The sequence below is a fragment of the Lontra canadensis genome, unplaced genomic scaffold (assembly GCF_010015895.1).
Source record: "Lontra canadensis isolate GAN:19392208 unplaced genomic scaffold, GSC_riverotter_1.0 scaffold8, whole genome shotgun sequence".
Taxonomy (NCBI): Eukaryota; Metazoa; Chordata; class Mammalia; order Carnivora; family Mustelidae; genus Lontra; species Lontra canadensis.
This window is the reverse complement of record NW_022631002.1, coordinates 35,101,397-35,123,488: the sequence shown is the minus strand read 5'-3', so window position 1 is coordinate 35,123,488 and position 22,092 is coordinate 35,101,397. Positions and strand designations below refer to the sequence as shown.

The 22,092-nt window shown below is 40.4% G+C and overlaps 1 protein-coding gene across 1 annotated transcript; it reads right to left on the bottom strand.

The window, feature by feature from the left end:
- Positions 1-2,974: 2,974 nt before the first annotated feature.
- DNAJA2 (DnaJ heat shock protein family (Hsp40) member A2) lies at positions 2,975-18,783 on the bottom strand. Its single transcript, XM_032854572.1, has 9 exons — positions 18,554-18,783; positions 17,066-17,125; positions 16,531-16,754; positions 13,780-13,860; positions 13,400-13,533; positions 10,932-11,128; positions 5,855-5,999; positions 5,556-5,683; positions 2,975-4,776 (listed from the first exon to the last, which is right to left on the bottom strand). The coding sequence occupies exons 1-9, from the start codon at positions 18,629-18,631 to the stop codon at positions 4,585-4,587; spliced, it is 1,239 nt and encodes a 412-aa protein (XP_032710463.1). The 5' UTR covers positions 18,632-18,783; the 3' UTR covers positions 2,975-4,584.
- Between the last annotated feature and the right edge of the window lie 3,309 nt (positions 18,784-22,092).

Below are 22,092 nucleotides of genomic sequence, written 5' to 3'. Positions count from 1 at the left end.
ATTCCATATGACACTGTAATAGTAGATACACGACACTATGCATCTGTCAAAACACAGTGAACTTTATAGCAGTGACCCTCAATGTATGCAGATTTGAAAACATCATATAGAGGTGGTGGGGGGGTGTGAAATGCAGAATATGCAACACAATCTAACTACATGACAACATAGTAACAATCTCCCTGAAGGCGGTGAGGTTACTAACCTAAGTCACTTTGGAAATGAAATCTGTAAAATTGAAAGAAACTATTCTTAGCACTGTACACTAGTTCATAACTTGTTTCCCAGGTGGGCATTGGTTTACAGTTCTGCTATCACCATCCACGTATCATCGTGGAATTCAACAACTAAGCACAAATGGTAGTAGGTAAATGGCGGGAGCAAGCTTTCTCAATGTTTCACTAAAATAACACCAGACTGATTCATGCAAGTCGGCCAGTTAGAAACAAGTTCTATGCATGTGCCTTGAGAGTTTTAATGTTCTGCAGTGTTTCACTGAGGTAACACTGTGAAATTGTGATAGAATAAGAAATACACATTTGGTCTTTATTCCTGGTTCCCAGCACAGAGCTCTTAAAACCCTTCAACTTCCTGATAGGGGTGGGAAGAGTGTCTTTTTTATACATAACAAGATCTTTTCACCCATACCTGATTTTATGCTAATGAGATAAGTCTTGAAGGATGGAAGCTGGTTACCAGAGGAACCAACTGTGTGATTAGAAGGTTGGAACTTTCAGCCTCACCCTCCAGACCTCCAGCAGGTGAGAAAGGCTGAGGTGAAGCTCAATCACAAACGGTCAAGAACACAAACAGTTCTAAGACCATTCTTTCACCACTGGTTAAGACTGGAGTGGCAGGTAGTGGGGATAATATTCATTTAGCCTGGGGTGCCTGGGTGGCTCAGTGGGTTAAGCCGCTGCCTTCGGCTCAGGTCATGATCTCGGAGTCCTGGGATGGAGCCCCGCATCGGGCTCTCTGCTCAGCAGGGAGCCTGCTTCCTCCTCTCTCTCTGCCTGCCTCTCTGCCTGCTTGTGATCTATCAAATAAATAAATAAAATCTTTGAAAAAAAAATATTCATTTAGCCTTCTGAGCTTTCTGGGCATAGTTGGCGACTTTGCCAGCTCCAGCTGCCTTCTTGTCCACTGCTTTGATGACACCATTTAATGGTAAAAGACCAGTTAATGATAATACATTGTAAAACCAGGACAGTGTTTTGTGAACCATTTTGTGTGTGTATATGTGTGTGGCAGTTTCAGGTTATTAGTTTTTTAAAATCAGTACTTTTTAGTGGAAACAACTTGGCCAAAATCTGTCACTGAATTTTGAGACCCTACATTAAAACAAAAGGTTAATGGGACAAACAAAAACAAAAACCCCATAAATGGCCGATGAATTTAATCAGTTGTGCCTATGAATGAAACCTCCACAGAAACCTTGAAGGAAGGGGGCCAGAGAGCTTCAGATTGGCGAACACATCAAGGTGCTGGGAGAAGGATATGCTCAGAGGCATGGCAACTCCACATCCCTTGCCTTGGGCATCTCCTCCCTTTGGGTGTTCCTGTGTTGTATCCTTTATGATAAACTGGCAATCTCGTAAGTAGTATTTTCCTGAGTTCTATAAGCCATTCTGGCAACCCGAAGACGGGGTTGTGGGTAACGCTGATGAGCAGTTGGTCAGAAGTGTAGGCAACAACCTGGGACTTGTGACTGACACCTTAAGTCGGGCAGTCTAGTGGGACTGAGTTCTTAACCTGCGGGGTCTGCCCTAACTCCAGGTAGTGTCAGAAGTGTTATGAGCAGAGGAAACAGGTTTTTCAACATTATACAGATTCATTCCTGCAACTAGTGCTGTGAGAAATTTTACACATATAATCAAGGGACATTCTGCAAGAGCTGACCAGTATTCCTCAAAACCATGTAGGTCTTCAAAAACAAAGGGAGTCTGAGGACTGTCACAGCAGAAGAGCCTTTGCAGATATGACTAAATATAATGGGATATCCTGGAACAGAAAAAAATAAAAACTAGGAAAATCTGAATAAAGTATGGGGTGGAGAAGGATTTGAATACATTTCTCCTAAGATATACAAAAATCAGTAAGCACATGAAAAGATGGCTAGTATCATGAGACATTGGGCAAATGAAAATAAAAACTGCTTCATTACCCACTAGGATGACAGATACTAACAAATGTTGGCAGTTAAAGTGGAAAAATTGAAATCTCATACATTGCTGGTAGGACTTAAAATGGTATAGACTTTCTGAAAAAGTTTTGGCAGTTTTTCAAAAGATTAAACACTTACCATGTGACCCAGCAATTCCACACCTGGAACAGATCTTAAAGAATTGTAAATATGTCCACACAAAAATTTATACATGAATGTTCATAGTAGCATTATTCCAATGGAAAAAGCCCCAAATGCCCATCAACTGATGGATGGTCAACAAACGCATGGTATTGCTAGCTACACAACAGATTATTACAAAGTACTGATCCATACTATGACAGGGATAAACCTTGGAAACATTACTAAATAAACAGCTTGCAAAAGGCCACATGTTGTTATGAGCCCATTTTATATAAAACGAAACTAGCTTAGTACTAGGGGCTGGGGAACAAACAGAATGAGTAAATGCTAATGGATTTGGGTTTTTTCTTCTGGGGTGATGAAAATGTTCTGGAATTAGTGGCAATGGTTGCAAACTCTGTAAATATACTGGAAACCACTGAGTTGTACACCATTTTTTAAAAGATTTAATGGCACAGGAGTTATTTCAATAAAGTTGTTAAAAAGACTCTTTGTAATTGTCAATACCATACATGCTTATTCCGTATACAGGTGCTCGCCAAAGCAGAGCACGGCCGAGTGCATAACAGATTTTAACCAGGTTGGATTCTCCTTCCATATGGTTTTCACTATGGCCAAAAAAACCTGGGTAGAAGAATTAAAAAAGACTACACTGAACAACTCTAATGTTTTATAAACCTTTATTGGAAAGGCTACAAACTTTATATTGCCACTGCAATTCTTACCCTTAAAGTGGTTGTGGGGAAGTAACCTTGGATACAAAACTACTATGCTGTTGAATCTTGCCCAGGCTGGTTGTAAAATATTTTTTGTACAATGGAGGTAGAGAGGATAGGGCAATAATTTAAACCTCACAGGCCTTGATTAATGCCAGGACCCTTCCCACCCCCACCACACGCCCCCATTCAGGTTATGGTAGACCTAGAAATAAACTACAAGTACTGTGTTGAGGCTCAGGGATGGCATAATACATTTTTAAATTTTAGTTTTCACTTTTCCCTCTTTGTTCTTTTACAAATGTAAAATGTACAACTGATGTTTCTTCTCCCTAAAATTAAAGTGTGTTCTAAAAATATCTACTCTGGGAATGAAAAGAAGGTAATAGAAGATGGAAAGAGCAACACAACATCCTCTTCACAGCAGTTTTACCTGATTTTTCTCATACCAGCCTACGAGTCTTACTTTTCTATAAAACATTAGTAATCAATGCTTCCCCCAATCTCATATATTCAACTTAATGGAGACAGAGAATCTTTAACTTAACATTTAATGAAAACAGCATTTTAACAGGTTCTATGCAGACATGGTTCTAATATTGATTTGCTGTTACCTTATTTTTAAAAGGGGTGGTGGTGGGGAGATAGAGAGGCTAGGTAAACCTGGCCCCTATGCTCAGGATTGTAACTTGTGAGTTACATAACTCAGATGTCCTTGACTGTACAAAGCATCAATTGAAGCCAATAAAGCCTGTTTCTACCAACATACCAAACTTTCTTTTTGCCTTTTAATACTATAAAATGGGCACATACCTGAGGCATAAGCTTCAGGCCAATGGGTTTTTAAGGGCTGCTTAAGAACCAGAATGAAGGATACATTCTCCAGTTTAAGGATACATTTTACAGTTCAAAGTATGTTCTTCCTTCTAAAAATGTGACACAAAGAATAATTTATACCAACTGCTTTTTATTATCGAGTTTCAGAAACCTTTCACAAGATGGTAAAAAAAAAAAAAAGTGGGGCGGGGCTTTACAACCACAGCTAATGTTATTTTTTTCCATTGTTCCCAGTCAGCTCCAAACCCATTGTGTGCAAAGCCCATTTTTCCATGCATCTAAATGATAGATACAGGCTATGAAATTCTTTATTCTATTTGTAGCAGCTTACGCAGGTGCAGCCAAACACAAAGCTTCAGGACAAATTGTACACAAACTTTACAAGGTGGGATTTGGATTTAAAATATGAAACATAAAATCTACACAAAACTGATAAAAATCAAGCACGGATACCAGGACTGAAACTTATAACCCATGTGTGAAAGGGAGTCTTATCTCCTTTCAAGTGCTTTATTCTGCTACAGAACAGTCAAAATGAAGATGTAAAGCTTTGTGGTTAGTTTAAATTATACTCTGTAGATACTATACCAATTTTAAAAGTTACACATAGACCAACAGATGTCCATCAGTTCATCTGGACTGACCAGACACTCCAGCTGATCGCTGAAAGCAAACCGGGCAAATGTGGAAAGAAAATCCACCTGTGCAATTTGTTTGCAGAGTTTACTGATGGGCACATTGCACTCCTGGTCCATGATGGCTGCTGCTTTCTTCATCAGAGCTATCATTATAGGCTTCACGCCTCTGACCACCTCCCGAGCCCCGAGTGCTATCAAATTCTTGAAGCTCTACCTCCTCTGTGTCTCCAATTATGTTTGGAACTTCTGGTCTAGACGGCAGAAGATCTTCTAGTTCCTTCACGAAAATCAAAATGAAACAAAAACGTTAGTTTGTGAGCTATCGCTTGGCCTTCCCTCTGGATACAATCCAAAATATATGCTTCTTTGAGAGTTAAATAAATCTAGTGTACTTTAAAGCCAGAGATGACTAACTGATGACCCACAGGTCAAACCTGCAGACATCTTTTGTACATCCCAATATTGCTTAGGACACAAAACACCAGAATTAGTTGTCAACAATTAAACACTGGAAAATTTTACCTAAGACTCGCCTTCCTGCATGGAATAACTAATGCTAACCTAGGAGGCTGCCTCTTCAAGTAAGGGATCTGGTGTTCGGGGTGTCTCGATCCTCCTACAAACTTACATCCAGTCTGCTTTAATTCTTTACTATTCCCTGCTTGGCACCATCAACGTTTACACCAGCAATTTTTTTTTTTTTTTTTTTTGTGTGAGGGAGAGAGAGAGGGGGAGGGCGGGGGGGTGGGGGAGAGAGAATCTTAAGCAGGTTCCATATCCAGCGAGAATCCTGACATGGGGCTTGATCTCACAATCCAGAGATCATGACATGGGCTCAAACAGAGCTGGATGCTTAACTGAACCACATAGGTGCCCCAAGCCTTGCCTTTAATAATCACCAGGTCGGCCCAACGATCACTCAAATGTTAAAATAGCAAAATTTTACAAATTACATGTTCTAATCTTAGCACCAAAAACAAATCAAAGGTGACAAAGGACCACCTCATTATTAAACTTTTAAGTAATTTGTCGCTTATATATAGAGAGAATACTCACAGAAAGCTTGTCTGGGTTGATCCAGTTGTTTTCAGGAAACTGCACATCAAACTTTATGTAAAGATCACCTTTTTCAAAGGGATTACGATACTGTGGCATTCCTTCCCCTCGAACTACACGGACACAACCTATTATTTGAGTAAGTAAAAAGAAAACTATTAGAATTTTAACCAAGAAGAAAGCTGCTCTTTCAGTCACCTACTATAAAAACTTACTAACTGCAAAAACAAAACAAAACAAACAAAACAAAAAAAAACCTTCCACATGGAATCCTGGATCAGACAAAAATCAAGACTTACCTGGTTCAATTACTTTTCCAGGGGGGTATTTCACCACAATCTGACGTCCATCAAGGTGCTTAAATGTGAACTGAAATCCACACAGAGCTTCAACAAGTCCTATCTTATATGTCATGTGCAAATCATTCCCATCTCTCTGGAACACCTATAAATAAAGCAAACAAAACACATTAAAAAAAAAAAATTATGGAGCCATACCCTGTTGTGCTGTATTCCTTGAAACGATTTCAAAACCTTCATTCTACCATTCATTGTAAAAGCCAAACTGTCATCATCCCTAATTCCATAAATTTATATAAGGAAACCGAGCTATTCTCATGTAATATGCTAGAAACACCTATCAGAAACGCGTTGGAGTGACACCTGGGTGGCTCAGTCGGTTAAGCATCTGCCTTTGGCTTGAGTCCTGATCCCAGGGTTCTGGGATCAAACCCCAAGTTGGGCTTCCTGCTTGGTGAAGAGCCCTTTTCTCCTCCTCTGCCCATACCTTCCCTCACCCTCCACTGGGCTCCTGCCCTCTCTCTCAAGTAAATAAATAAAAATCTTAAAAAAAAAAAAAAAAAAAAAGAAAAGCAACTGGAATTGGGAAAACTGGCTGATAAAGCATAGCTGAGGCTCCAAAAACCACAACCAGGGATATTCTGCAATTGTGGCTTATTTTCTGGCCCTGCCTCTGAGCAAAAGGTGTAGACAGTCCAGGTGGATTCTGTAGAACAGATTCACCAGACCTGATCGTAACAGGGGAAGAAGAGAGCTTATGTTCAACATAAAAAGCTTAACCAGGGGGCACCTGGGTGGCTCAGTGGGTTAAAGCCTCTGCCTTCAGCTCAGGTCATGATCCCGGGGTCTTGGGATCGAGCCCCACATTGGGCTCTCTGCTCAGCAGGGAGCCTGCTTCCTCCTCTCTCTCTCTGCCTACTTATGATCTCTCTGTCAAATAAATAAATAAAATCTTTAAAAAAAAAAAAAAAAAAGCTTAACCAGTAATGCTCGGCCACTAAATGGACTCAATATCATGCTTTACACATGTTTAAGTTTTACATTTAACTCTGTAAATGTGAAAAATTTGCTTAGATGAACGTAAATCAAACAGCAGTGCTAACAGTGACTAATTACACTATTAGCCTATGGCCTAAGTAATGCAAAGATAATTTAATAAACATCAAGTATGTTTCTGAGCTTTCAGTGTGTAGCAAAAATACATCCAATTGCACAAATACCTAACATAATTTTTGCTTATTAGAATTTACAACTGGGGCACCTGGGTGGCTCAGTGGGTTAAGCCTCTGCCTTCGGCTCAGGTCATGATCTCAGGGTCCTGGGATCGAGCCCCGCATCGGGTTCTCTGCTCGGCAGTGAGCCTGCTTCCCCCTCTCTCTGCCTGCCTCTCTGTCTACTTGTGCGCTCTCTCTCTCTCTCTCTGTCAAATAAATAAATAAGTAAAATCTTTAAAAAAAAAAAAAAAAAGAATTTACAACTATCTGTAGTTAGCTCTTGAAATTTAAGATGAAGCAAAATTGCAATGGAAGGTCTCACCTAGATTTTTTTCAATACGAAATAGTCTCTCCTCCAAAGAATAAAGCAGATGAACACAGGGAAAGGGAAGGAAAAATAAGACAAAAATAGAGAGGGAGGCAAACCACAAGAGACTCAGCAACAGAAACAAACTGAGGATTCCTGGAGGGGAGATGGGATAATTGGGTGATGGGCATTAAGGAGGTCACTTCATGTTATATGCAACTGATGAATCACTGAATTCTACCCTTGAAGCTAATAATACAGTATATGCTAACTAAATTCAAATTAAATAACTTTTTAAAAAAGATTTTATTTCTTTGACAGAGAAAGAACAGTGAGAGAGAGAACAGAAGCAGCGGGAGAGGGAAGGGGAGAAGCAGACTCCCTGCCGAGCAGGGAGCCCAATGTGGGGCTCAATCCCAGGACCCTGATGAGCCAAAAGCAGATGCTTAACTGAGCTACCCAAGCACCCCAAACAGGATGTTTTAATGTTTTTATAACTGCAAAATGCTAGTGTTTCTGAACATATTGTAACATTATTGTTCCAGATGGCTCAGTGGGTTAAGCCTCTGCCTTCGGCTCAGGTCATCATCTCAGGGTCCTGGGATGGAGCCCTGCATCGGGCTCTCTGCTCAGCAGGGAGCCTGCTTCCCCCTCTCTCTCTGCCTGCCTCTCTGCCTACTTGTGATCTCTGTCTGTCAAATAAATAAATAAAACCTTAAAAAAAAATTATTGTTCCAAGAACCATCTATAACCAAATACCCTTTGGTTAACGCTACATCAGAAGTAGGGAACAAGAGGCACCATGTTCTTAGAAGGGAGCTCAACTTAAAATGATTCCAATTGAAGATGATATCAGGGTTGTTTCAGTGGGCAGGGAACTCTGGTGGAGGGGTGAGTAGGACAGAAAATTTGATGCTAAAATCTGAACAGAGAACAAACAGGAATTCAGGGAATTTTTGAAAAACCAGGTTAATGAGGAGGAACTACCAAGAACCAGACAGTAAAAGACTTAAAGCGATGATAATTTCTGGAAAACAAAGCATAAAGAAGGGAATAACATCACCAGATACTGTGGTTCCTTGCTGTGCAAATGCACAACTGTAGCCATTATCACCAAAACATACATACACCTGTACTGAAAGACGAATATACAGGATATAAAGCAGTCTCAAAATTGAAATGTTTTCTGACTGGAAGATTTGTATGTTTTGGCTATAGCACTTACCCTAATCTCATGGCCTGACAACTCCTTTAGCACAACTGCTGGTAGTGGAAAAAAAAAAAAAAAGCCCCAAAGTAACTATAAGCTTTTTCATTAACTACTTGAGACTAGCCACATTTTTTTAGAAGGTTAACATTTTCTGAACCACCCAGGCACCCCTGAAATAAATTTTTTTAAAAACTGCAGAACCTTTTAAGAAAAGGTCACATGGTAAACCCAGAATGTAAAACAAATCATCAGGGCACCTAGATGGCTCAGTCAGTTAAGCATCAGACTCTTTTTTTTTTCTTTTTTAAAGATTTTATTTGACAGACAAAGATCACACATAAGCAGAGAGGCAGCCAGAGAGAGAAGAGGAAGCAGGCTCTCCACCAAGCAGAGAGCCCGATGTGAGGCCCGATCCCAGGACCCTGGTACCATGACTCGAGCCAAAGGCAGAGGCTTTAACCCACTGAGCCACCCAGGCACCCCAGACTCTTGCTTTTTTTAGGCTCAGGTCCTAATCTCAGGACTGTGAGACTGAGCCCCATATTGGACTCTGCACTGATCATGGAGTTTTCCTGAGATTCTCTCTCTCCCTCTCCTCCTCCCACACCTCTCTGTCCTTCTCAAATAAATAAATAAGTCTTGGGGTGGGGGGCCTGGGAGGAAAGGAGTTACAAATATTTCAACCTATAAGATCCTAAGGCAGAATTCTAGGAATTACTATTTTTTACTAAGCAAGGAGCGCTTGCTATCTGCAGGTTTGGCAATATCCACAAAGGGCCTAAATATATATAGTAATTTATAGATTTGCTGAGGTAAAAAATTTATCCCGAGAAAGGCTAACATAGGAGAGAGAAAGCTACAATCTAGTTAGGGAATTAATCCAACCAATCAAATTCCCAGAATCGACATTTCAATATAGCTTTACTGTCTATTAAATTCTTTAAATGATTTTCAAAATTCACTTTATTTGTAGAAATCACCATCAAATGGGGAAAAATTTTTAGTACAAACTAAAAAGGTGCCCTCTCTCTGCCTACTTATGATCTCTGTCAAATAAATAAAATCTTAAAAAAAAAAAAAAATAAGGTGGCGGGGGGTGCCTGGGTGGCTCAGTGGCTTAAAGCCTCTGCCTTCAGCTCAGTTCATGATCTCAGAGTCCTGGGATCAAGCCCCACATAGGGCTCTCTGCCTGCCTTTCTGCCTACTTGTGATCTTTGTCAAATAAATAAAAAATAAATAAATAAAATCTTAACAACAACAAACTAAAAATGTGGTTGACTTGTGATATAAGAAACTTTAGAGAAACTCAAGTCAATGTGATCAAGTATGATGCCAGAACCCTGTGGAAAGCAGCTATAGTCAAGAATATGGGTGATTACTAAAAAGAGGTTTCCTGAATAGCTCCAAATACCGTCTTCAAGAATAAAGGCCCTCAGTATATGCACTGGACTCCCTGCTTGGCGGGGAACCTGCTTCTCCCTCTCCCTTTGCTGTTCCCCTTGCTTGTGCTCTCAAGTTCTGTCAAATAAATAGATAAAATCTTAAAAAAAAAAAAAAAAGAAGAAGAAGTGCAATGGTATAATAAAAAAATAATACATACTAGATCACATCATTGGACCAGTTAATTATGCCTTGTATATAACATATGAGATGTATCCAAAATAATTATTTTTACTTTTTTAGCATTTTATTTATTTGAGAGAGAGCATGAATGTGAAAGCACAAGCAGGAGCTGGGGGGAAGGGCACAGGGACAAGCAGACTCCCTCCCATCTGAGCAGGAAGCCTAATGTGGGCTTGATCCCAGGACCCCACGATCATGACGTGAGCCAAAGGCAGATGCTTAACCAACTGAACCACCCAGGCACCCCTGAAATAAATTTTTTTAAAAACTGCAGAACCTTTTAAGAAAAGGTCACATGGTAAACCCAGAATGTAAAACAAATCAAGAGAGCAGCACTGAAGACTGAAGTCCTATCCACCACTCACCACCCACCACCCATCAAAGGAGTTTCACAATGAAAAATGAGCTGCCTTAGATCATCTGGTCCAATGCCCTTATTTTCATAAACAAGGAAACTGGGGTATAGAGACAACAGGATTACTTAAGATTATAGTGTTAACCAATGGCTGAGTTGGAACTAAAACTGACTCCTTTTCAGTGCTTCTGACTGCACCTGCTTTGTTGGTCTTCTAAACAGTCAGTTCTTATAAACTTAGCCCAACCACTTAACTTCTATGTTCAGTGTTGTTCCAGAGAACCCAAAAAGATCTAACTTGTATCTTAACCATGAGACCCATTTCGGAATAAAACAAAAATTAAACAAACAAACAAAAAGGAAATTACCTCATGTTCCTTCTCTTGTAGCAAAAGTACAATGTCTCCTGGTTCCACTCCTGGGGCCTGATCTGCTTCCCCAGTGAATGTAATTCTCTGTCCATGTTTCATGCCTTTGTCTACGTGGACTTCAAGAATCTTGACTTCTTTAATCACCTTCTTCCCTTCACATTTTTTACAGCGGTCCTTTTCATTAATTACCTCTCCTAGAAAGAGAGAACATTCAAACTCCCAGCAAGAGTATTACATTGTACTCTTAAATATTTTTATTAATTAAATACATGTTTTGGATTTAACTGCTATGTAAAAAGTTTTGTTTAAATTATCACTTTTTTTTTTTTAAAGATTTTATTTATTTGACAGAGATCACAAGTAGGCAGAGAGGCAGGCAGAGAGAGAAGGGGAAGCAGGCCCCCTGCTGAGCAGAGAGCCCGATTCGGGGCTCAATCCCAGGACCCTGGGATCATGACCTGAGCCGAAGGCAGACGCTTTAACCCACTGAGCCACCCAGGCGCCCCTTAAATTATCATTCTTAATAACAGAAACTCACATCTTGCTACAAGTTACCTGAAGGACCCAGCTACCTGGTTTCATTTCAAGAAGAAATGTTACGAGAAATGTAATATATCTTAAACAATACTTTCCTGACTCCTGACTACACTTCCTAATGTTAAAACAAACCCTAAGGATCAAGGAAACAAAATGGGTAGTCAGATGCTAAAGCTTCTAAAAGTGCTACTTCATTTTTTGTCCTCAGTCTTAGTTTCATGTGAGTTTAACTCTACTGACAGAGACAGCCCAAATAAAAACTTAAAAAAAAAAAAATCTTTTATGGCTCATTGTTACCTTGTATACTGGGTATGTGATTTTATTTATTTCCTAGACTAACCCCTGCCCAGTCATCCTATTACAGATCTTCCTTTTATTTAGGTACACCATCACTGAGATATTTCCAAAACCAATAAAGAGATGGCTAAATTTTAGCTGCCATTGAGTATCCCCAAACCAAGTTTAGGACAACACAGTTTCTTTTCTAAGCATTCTTCTGAAACATTTAATTAGTGGTATAATAAAGTAAAACTGAAGCTCTACACAGTATATCGTGAAAAAATAGCATTGATTTCTACTGGCTGATTACTGGCACACTATAATGCTTAGGTAACATGTATAATTAATGACTTCAGGGACTATTTCTAGAACACTACTCTCAAAAATTATGTTCTGTAAAACACCAGTTCCTCATAACGGTACATAGGTAAAGATTTTGGTAAACTTTGGTTCCTTGATAGCAGGAACTGTTAGAGCTTTTAATAAGGTAAAGTGCACTGAGACTTTCCAGGAGGGGAATATAATATACAGTTTCTCCATTATTTCACCACTTCCTGGACCAATCTGGAAAAAAATGCTCTAGAACTATGCTGCCCAATGGTAGCCATCAGCCATCTGCAGCTATTTAAATTAATTAAAATTTAAAATTCAGTTGCTCAGTCACACTAGCTACATTTCACATACTGAACAGTCTCAGGTGGCTAGTGGTGACCATACTTGACACTGCATACACAGAAAAATTTGTAGAAATGTTTTATTAGAAAAATTTTATAGAATTTTTGTAGATCATTGTAGAAAAAAATTATTAGATGGCACTGCTCTAGAACAGGGTCTGGCAAACTAAAACCCACAGGCCAAATTGGGTATGCCCGTTTTTCTAAGGAATGTTTAACTGGAAGTCAGTCATGTCCATTTGGTTATATATTGTCTATAACTATAAAACCACTACAAGGACAGAGGTGAGTAGTAGTTTCAGAAATCACTCTGAGGGGGTGCCTGGGTGTCTCGGTTGGTTCAGCCACTGCGTTCAGCTTGGGTCATGATCCCGGAGTCCTGGGATTGAGTCCCGCATTGGGCTACCTGCTCTGCAGGGAGTCTGCTTCTCCCTCTGACCTTCTCCTTTCTCATGCTCTCTCTAATAAATAAAGTCTTTAAAAAAAAAAAAGAGAAAGAAATCACTCTGAGCCTAAGTATTTCAAAGCCATTCAAAACCTGAAGTAATAAAAAAACAAAACCAAAAACACAAAAACCCTTAAGTATTTACTTCTGTGAGAAGAGCTTCAATCCCCATTATGCTTAAAAGCTAGCTAGCTAAAGCGTACAGTAAAACCCTCCACTTATCAGAATGATAACTGAACAATGTGCTGTCTCCCTCTTTATCAAATATAACCTTTAAAAATATAAAGGGACAAAAAAACTTTGCCCATTCTTTCGAAACTAAAGAAGACTAACATTTCACTAAACAAATTTACTGTTGTATTCATTCCGCCTATGCATAATAGAATACTTTCATATTTGTCTTTTAGAACTCTGTATCTTTAATAAGATGAATACAAACACATGTTAAAAAAGAAAAATTGTAAGCCTCTCCAATTCCCGCATTTCCAATCCATTTCAACATAAAAGCAGAGAAGTATTGGCATGCATACCTTCTCCATTACAATCAGAACACACAGACTGCATCTGTTGTACCATTCCTGGAGCCAGCTGTCTGATCATGATGCGTACACCTCGACCCCGACAAGCACTACACTTCTGAACAGCTCCAGACTTTCCACCTTGGCTAAAGGAAGGAAAGATGTAAGTTAGATTTTTGCTCACAGACCATTCCACTGGCCATGACAAACAGGAAATGTGCTTTTCACCTTCATCTTCAACCTCCAATGACTAGTATTTAAACTTTCAAATGTATCAGAAAATGTTCTATTTGGGTAGTTTAAATCATGAACAATTTTTACCTGGTATAGACTAAATGTGCCACTGAAAGAACAGAAATTAATTTATTTCATAAACCTGAACACACACTTACCCACTGCATGCACTACAGAGTACATTCTTGCTAAGTTGTAGTTTGGTTGTCTTGCCATTATACAGATCTTCTAAAGACACTCTGGGAAGAAAAGAATTAGGTCCAATCAAATTTTGCCAAATTCTTCTAAATATAAGATATAAATGACAGCTCGTGCAGCAATTCTACTATAACCTTTTAAAGAATTCAAAATCATCTTACATTAAGTCAACTGACGGAACTTTTATTTTGCGGCTCAAATTAGCAGAAGAATTTTATGATTATGGACAGCATATACGGTGCTCAAAGCCACAACCTATAGGATCAGGCCAACAATTTGCTACGCTGTGTTTTCTGACAGAGCTGATAACTGAACAAACTCTAGCACCATAACCTTCTTCTGGCCTCAGGCAGGAGCCGCCATCTAATACAACCCTCTGAATGAGATACAATTATTATCCTCATTTTACAAGACAAAACTGAGCAGAGGTTAACTTGCCTTATTTGGTCACACAGGCAGCATAGCTCCAGAGTCCATGCTCTACTAAAGGCTCTGCTCCCCCCAAGAACAATTTTTAGAAAGGTGACAAAGTTATATTATAACTTATAGGAGTTGTATGCAACTTAGCTTGCATATGTCTCAAGAACAAAACAAAAAACAAAAGTGACCTTATCAACAGTGGGACAAAGAGGAGGAAAAGAACAGGTTTTCAACAGAGCCTAGAAGTTTAAGAGGTCTCAAGGACCCACTGACTTATAACCAAAATTATACCTTTGAACAACTTTTAACAAATTTCCAAAGGGGTCTATGATTTTTTAAAAAGGACAGTTTAAAAGCCTATTAAAAATACAAAACTGAGGGCGCCTGGGTGGGTCAGTTGGTTGGGCGGCTTCCTTCAGCTCACATCATGATCCTGGAGTACCCAGATCGAGTCCTGCATTGGGCTCCCAGCTCCATAGGGAGTTTGCTTTTCCCTGACCTCCTCTTTCCTGCTCTCTCTCATTGTCTCTCTCTCAAATAAGAAAATAAAATCTTAAAAAAAAAAAAAATACAAAACTGATAAAATCCAATTCACCTTTATACAGCATATTTAAATTACAGGACTGTTCATTTCCAAACTAATCTCAAAACAATCTATCTATATCAAGTCTCAAAAATACTATTCTTTAGGGTCTGAGAGCAATGCTTTTAATGTGGTTTTACTCTTCTCATTGTGTTTTAAAATCTCTTTTAGCAGTAAAGAAAGCACCTATACTATTTATTTAGTGGTATTCAAACTTTCCCAAAATCATTACTCAAGCTAAAATTTGTATGTTCCAGGCAGTGTAAGAATAAAACACTACCAACACTTCCCAATGAGATAGCTACAACTTAATCAGACAAAAGCAATTGGCTCCATCTGTCTTTTATACCCGTAACAATCTTTAACCAAATCATCTACAGAAAACAAATAGGTAGCTCTTTTCCTCCTTACATATTAAATTACACAGAGTATACAAAACCACTACCTAAGAGGCCAGAAAAATACAGACACTTCAACAAACATGGCTTATGAAGGAAAAGTGTGGGTAATGGTCTAGCCAAGCTGGCACTCTCCACCAATGACGCTAAACTGGCACAATCCTTTATAAGGCAATTTAGTTGTAGTTATCAGCCTCAAAACACTGAAGCCTGCCTGGATATCTCCACCAAGAAAAGACAATGCTGTATATAAAGACAGTCAAAGCAGCTATTTATTACAGAAAAAAATTGGCAACATCCTCTAGAAAAGGTGAATGCTTAAATAAATCATGGAATGGAATATTATAAAGTCACCCAAAATGAAATCCTTTAACAACAGGTAAATTTTAATATTGTTAAAAGAAAACAGCATCTACTTTATACGTTGAAAAAATTTAAAGTGAGTATTAAGAACTTATTAAGGCACAGCAAGTACTCTCCTGATCTTATTTACCTCTTAAATCACTTCTGTATCAACTAACCCACTGTACTTGGAAGAATATCCAACTGATAATTTATTTCTGTGGATAAATTCTTTAAAAATACAAACAAATTTAAGAATGAGATTCAAACAATGTAGAAGTTTACACTTCCTCTTATCTACTCAAATATATAAATCAGGTAATAATGAACTATTTTAAATAAACACTTGAAAGTCTCTGGTATTTGCTAGTAAAACCATTACTGGTTCATGAAAAGAGGATAAAAGACCTCACAAACTTTGCAAAGTAAAATAGCTATTTTCATACTGTAGAGGGCTCATGGGTTCACAGTCTAAGACCAAGGTCAGACACCATTCATATGCTGGCAGGTTAATGTCAGGCTAGAAGCCAGCAAGCTCCATGGAAACCAATTTAGGAGAGTTCACACTGAGGATCAAGTAATGAGTGACTGTAACATGTAAACAAACTAGTCATAGTCCCTCACTTTGTAAGTTTTTAAATAAAAAGTAACTTGGAAAATTTAAATACTTAAAATAATCTTCATTATTGTAATTTTAAATTATATAGTAACAAGTGGCTTCAGACCAATATAACAAAACCATCCGCCTCCTCAGTAGAAACATCAACCATCCTTTAAGATCTGTAGCAAAATACAAACACCCAGGTTATCAAATTCAGTTTAGTCATCCAATGAGGACAGTAAGGAAATGGAAGATTTTTTTTCTGACAAAAGACAACATTTTTGATACCTTTAGCTTTACTAAGCATTACTACTTGAAAAAATAGTACTCAATATTTTTTTAAAAAGAAAAAAAAAAAGATATTCACTTAAGTGGATGCATCATGTCTTCTCCTCTTCTTCTGCCATTTCGACTTCTACTCTGATTGCCCATGAAGCCGAACAATCCCCCACCAAAAATGTGAGAGAAAATATCATCCATGCCACCACCTCCACCGCTACCTTCCCGAAGACCTTGTTCTCCATATCTGTCATATAATTCACGCTTCTCAGGATTTGACAGTACTTCATATGCAAAACTGATTTCTTTGAACTATTATTAAAAAAAAAAAAGGCAATAAGGAAAACAATTAGATTTTCAAGTAGAGGAGTAGGGGAAAGGCTACTGGAACCTGGAACCCAATTATTCTAACAAAAGCTATAAATTACCTTTGGTTTGATTCTGGTCTTATCTCCCACCTACGACTGCCTGGAATGTTAGCATTCCCAATACAAAACCAAAATACACTTCATGTAAAAGTTTGGCTTAATGGGAACAGATGGGACTTTTCTTTACAAGATTCCTTTTTTCAAGCAGGGCAATTTAAAACTTAAACCTCTAAGGAAAAGTCTCAAGTAACTTACTTTGTCACCAGCATTTGGATTCTTATCAGGATGGTATTCCTTGGCTAACTTTCTGTATGCCTTCAATACAAAAGAAAAATTTAAAAAAAGGTTACATACAAAATCTGATTTAACTATTTATGAATACTAAGTATTAATTTTTCTGAGAAGCAATGGGTTAAAACCACAACCTTCCAAAAACATCTTTTATTCATTGAGATCGTTTGACAATCTGGATTCATAAGCCGAGAAAATCTCAATATTGTTTACTAATTTATTCACCTCAATACTGTTTACTCACTAACCAAAAACAAAATATCGGAGAAATCGGTATTTTCATTATTGTCAAATGTCTCTGATGGCCAGTAACCACACCAAGACGACTCCAATGAACGCTAAAGAAAAGATCGTTAAGTTTGTTAAAACTGCGAAACATTTTAACTAAAAATTAAGCTAAGGTTAGAGCCTCTGCTCAGGATGGCTCCTACCTTCGCTCTAGGGGAAACATCAGCCAAGAGAAGCTCCTTTTATTTTTTTCATGTGGAGGATTAATTAGGGTATTAGTTAATTGGAGTGACTTCAGTTTTCGTGAAGTTGCATACATTTAGGTGGCTAGGATACACAGCACTTAAGTCTTTATTCACAGACACATGAATTATATAATACAGACTAGCATTTCCGGTAAGGTAACAGGAAGTCCATTTTACTCTCAACTCTACCGTCCCAAGGCCTAAGAGCAGTCTCATTTTTTCTCAGCTTACAAATCTGGATACTTGAAGCTCGGTGAAGACTGTGTAGGGCTCAGTCACATGCCGCAAGTGCTTTGAAATCTCGAGATCAAAGATTCGCAGCACTGCAGAGCGCAGTAAGGCCTTATATTTATTTTTAGTGTACACTCAGGTGTTTGGCTGGGACCCACGGGCTACTCCTGAAGCGGGTACAGACATCTAGGCTACCTGCCCACAGAACAATACACAGACGCACGGGTCGGTGGGCGAAGGAGGAAGAAAGGGAGGCGCTCCTGCGGCTGCGGCACCCAACTGCCCGGAGGCACCGGCGGGGGCGGCCTCAACCCGCCCGCCAGGCCCTAGACCCAGGCCGGACTCGGCTCCGAAGCCAACGACCGCGGCGTAGACAACTTCTCCCCCGAGGCCGAGATGCGCTGTGCGCCTCTGTCCAACCTGTTTTTCCAGGGTGATGACCTCCGCGCGGGGAGGGCCGCGCAGGCTGCAGCCTCCCGGGAGCGCCCGGCCACCGGCGCCTGCCGGGGGAGGGAGGAAGGAAGCGTTCCCGTCGTGTTTGCGCAGGGGTGGGTTTTATTTGCTGCATTTGCGGCCGGGCGGGGCCGACGGCCCAAGGTCAGCCGAGGCCGGTCTCGCTGCCGCCCCCCAGCCTGAACCCGCAGCGTCCGGCGCCGGCTCGTGGGCAGCCCCGTAGCGCGGCCTGGCCGCCTCAGCCGAGCAGGCCCGCGCCCCTCACACCTTTCCCGGCCGTCCCGCTCCCCACTACCTTCTTTAGCTCGTTCTCGCTGGCGCCGGGAGGGACACCCAGGATGTCGTACAGCTTGGTGTCGGCCACGTTTGCCATGGCGGCCGGCCGGGCAGCGCTTAGGGAAGAAGGCGACGGAGCACACGGAGCGCAGCCAGGCCCACAGCGGCGTCGGCGGCAGCGCAGGCCGAGGAAGACAGCGAGGGAAAGAGGGGCGGGGCTGAACTTTGACCCGGCGCACGGCGCGCCGTGACGTCCCTGCGCGGAGTCCGCCCCCAAGCCCTAGGCCCTGGCCGTTGGGGGTCGTGGTGGCCGACTCCGCGGTAGGCTGGCTTTTCGTCGGGGTCCGGTCACGCGGGCGGGGTCCAGCGTAGAAACTGAAAGAACTGTGACCCGCGCTTTCCAAGAATTTCAGCTCTCTGCGAAAGGCGTTTATGCTGAGAGGGATGAAGAGGCTACCCCCTCGGTCAGCTTCGCGGGCAAGAAAACCAGGCCGGGCCCTTGCGGGAGGCCCCGCAAAGGTCGTCCGCCGAATCCAAGATGCCGCAGGTGGACCCTCTGCGTCTGGTTCCCTCGGGGTTTAAGATGAAAAACAGCACCTGAGTGTGTGTGTGTGTGTGTCTTTGTGTCTCTGTCTGTCCTGTGTGTTTTGTATTAAGGAATTTTTAACCATCACAGCAAGTAGTATGTTGCATCGCAGAGTACAACAGTTAGCTACATTTTACCGATTTTGTTTCATTTGTCTCCTCCCGCCTATACTCCCTAGTCTCCAGTGTTTTAAGGGAAACCATTTTATTCACAAGTGTATATACCCGACATGACTTTTTAAAGGCATAGCCACATTTAATGAAATTAAGTCTTTCATCTAATTCTTTGTCCATGTTTGGATTCTCACAGTTGCCTTAACGACCTTTCACAGTTGGTTTGTGGCATCCGGGTCCAAATTAGGGCCGACCCGTTGACTCTGGATCACATGTTTAAGTCTCTATAGCATTAAAATGAGCCAACGCCAGAGCTCTAAGGGGCATAAGGTAGCCTGGCTGGACAGTTACCTGGTGATTGATGCCCATCGATTTACGATCGTTTCAGGAAATGTTTGCAGTGCACCCACCACGTGCTGTGATGTACAGTCACCTGGACTGGGGGAGGGGAGGGTTACAAGAGAATAAGCCACATTGCCGGCCTTCAACTCCCTAACGGTTTATGGAGACACAAAAATAAGATGTTCTTATCCTTTGGAACGCAAACTCGTCGTAAAGACTTCAGCATAATCATCTCAGAATAATCTCTCTTCCTTGGCATTCCTCCAGCCATAGTTGTGGAGGGCCTTGAGTACCCTGCCAAGGAGTTTGCAATTTATCCTGAAAACTCTGGGGAGTAATTGGTGGGAAGACATGGTACTCCTTCCACCCAACTCTAACCTTTTCTTTAAATCCTATCCAAAATGCTCTTCTTTCAGTGAAGTTTTACTTGATTCCACAGCCTGGTGAACACCACTTTTCTCATATGAGTTTCCACTACCCTTGTTGTGCCTCTCCTAGTTGTGTCAGATGTGAAATTTGAACAGTATTTTTGTGGGAGTCTGAACTCCATTAATAGGCTGTAGATTACTTAGGGGAAATTCATTTTTCTGTACCCCCACAAGGTCTGGTTTTGAATGCAGTAGGCCTCAGTAATTTGTTTCCTCACTTCCTTTTCACATTTTGAGACATTCATAAAAAGCAGTATAAAGTTGTGGTGGAGTTAGATCATGTGGGTTGGTACCCTGGATCTGCCACTTATTAACAATGTGACCTTGAGCAAGTTATTTAATTTTTCGGAGTCTATTTCCTCACATGTAAAGTTAGGTTTAATAGTATTTATGTCATTGGCTTGTTTTGAGAATTAAAAGAGTTAACAACATACTTGGAACAGGAGCTAAAGGCAAATTTTAGCAATTGGTTTTTGCCCATTTGCCTGTAGGCTGTTTCCATATGTCTATTCATTGTTTTTCATTTAAATACCTGCGTTTCCTGAGTGGAATTCCCCAGCTTCCTCCATTGCTTATGTGGAATGCCCCTCAGTCCTTTTTCATGATCTCACCTCTCCAGACCTCCCAGCTTGCCAGTTACCATATTTTCTTCTTCATTCATCAGTTCTTGCTCCACATGAGAATATGAACTGAAAACTGTATTGCAGCCTTTATGTAGTTTACCTTATTTTACCTTTCTTTCTGCTCATAGTCAAAAAGAACTGGACTTTTCTGTTTGTTTCAGTTTTACTCAACTTTTTCTTTCTTTTTTTATTTTTTTAACAAGTGGAAAAAAGTTGGTTGGTTCAATTTTAGATATTTTAGTGAATAGCCTGGTAAATTCTCTCCTTAGCTCTAAGTTATTTTTTACCTGTCTCTAAACCAGCAACATAGTTCACATTTTAATTTTGTTTTCATTTATTTATAATTACTTCATTTCTGAGTGTTAATTGTGATCAGTATTGTTATTTGCTAATTTTATACGTCAACAAGTTATTTCAGAACAGTTCTGTGTGTTTCAACTGGCTTATACTCTCCTCCCTGTCATCACATGTGAGCACTAACATTTCAGCTACTGACTTTGTGTTTTTAACGTAGCTCTTTCATTTTAGCTCCATATTTAGCTAATGCCATGAAGGGAACAAGACCTTTATCTCACTTCATGTCTCAGGCACCATGAAATGCTGAGTCATAGTCATCTGAGGGCTGTTCTCTCTGGGCAAATGATTTAAAGTTTGAGGCTGGAGTGATTTCAGATTTCTGCCAGGCTTATATTGTTGTTCAATTCCTTTTTTAAAAAAAATTAATTAATTAATTTATTTGACAGAGAGCACAAGTTGGCAGAGAGGCAGGCAGAGAGAGAGGAAGGGAAGCAGGCTCCCCGCTGAGCAGAGAGCCCCATGCGGGGCTCGATCCCAGAACCCTGGGATCACGACCTGAGCTGAAAGCAGAGGCTTTAAGCCACTGAGCCACCCAGGCGCCCCATAAACATCCATTTTTAAATCACAAGCAAATTGGTCCTTTACAGTGTGCTAATTGACATCAAAAGGTCTGACATGACACGGTTTGATAGGTTAGCAGTGGGGCTATTCACCATATACAATTATATACACGTATGTGTATACATATATATATATGTATACACACATGTGTATACACCATATACAACCAGTTGCCCCATCACTGAACAATCTCGTTTAGGAAGCACAAAGAATTTAGTGATCTAAACCTCACAACTTTTTCCGCCCAGAGTAGTACCATCATCAGTCCTGTAGTCCTAACATCGTCTTGACAAGAGCCATGAGCACCTTCTTTCACATCGCCTGAAAAATATTTTAACTGGCATCACCTGCCCTATACATTCAAAACTAATTAGATAAAAGGCTGAAAGGGGCACCTGGGTGGCTCAATCAATTAAGCATCCAACTCTTGGATTCAGCTCAGGTCATGATCTCAGCGTCCTGAGATCTAGCCCTGCCACCGGCTTCCTGATCAGCACACGCTTGAAATTCTTTCCCTCTCCTCCCCTTCTGCTCCCTGCCCCACCAAA

What these genes read in the sequence shown, in the direction of transcription:
- DNAJA2 (XM_032854572.1), bottom strand. Translation starts at nt 18,631, where the DNA reads ATGGCAAACGTGGCCGACACCAAGCTGTACGACATCCTGGGTGTCCCT. An exon ending in CTCTGTAGTGCATGCAGTGG is followed by an intron (nt 13,534 to 13,779) that starts GTAAGTGTGTGT and finishes TCCTTCCTTTAG; the next exon opens with CCAAGGTGGAAAGTCTGGAG. An exon ending in TTCTGATTGTAATGGAGAAG is followed by an intron (nt 11,129 to 13,399) that starts GTATGCATGCCA and finishes CTCTCTTTCTAG; the next exon opens with GAGAGGTAATTAATGAAAAG.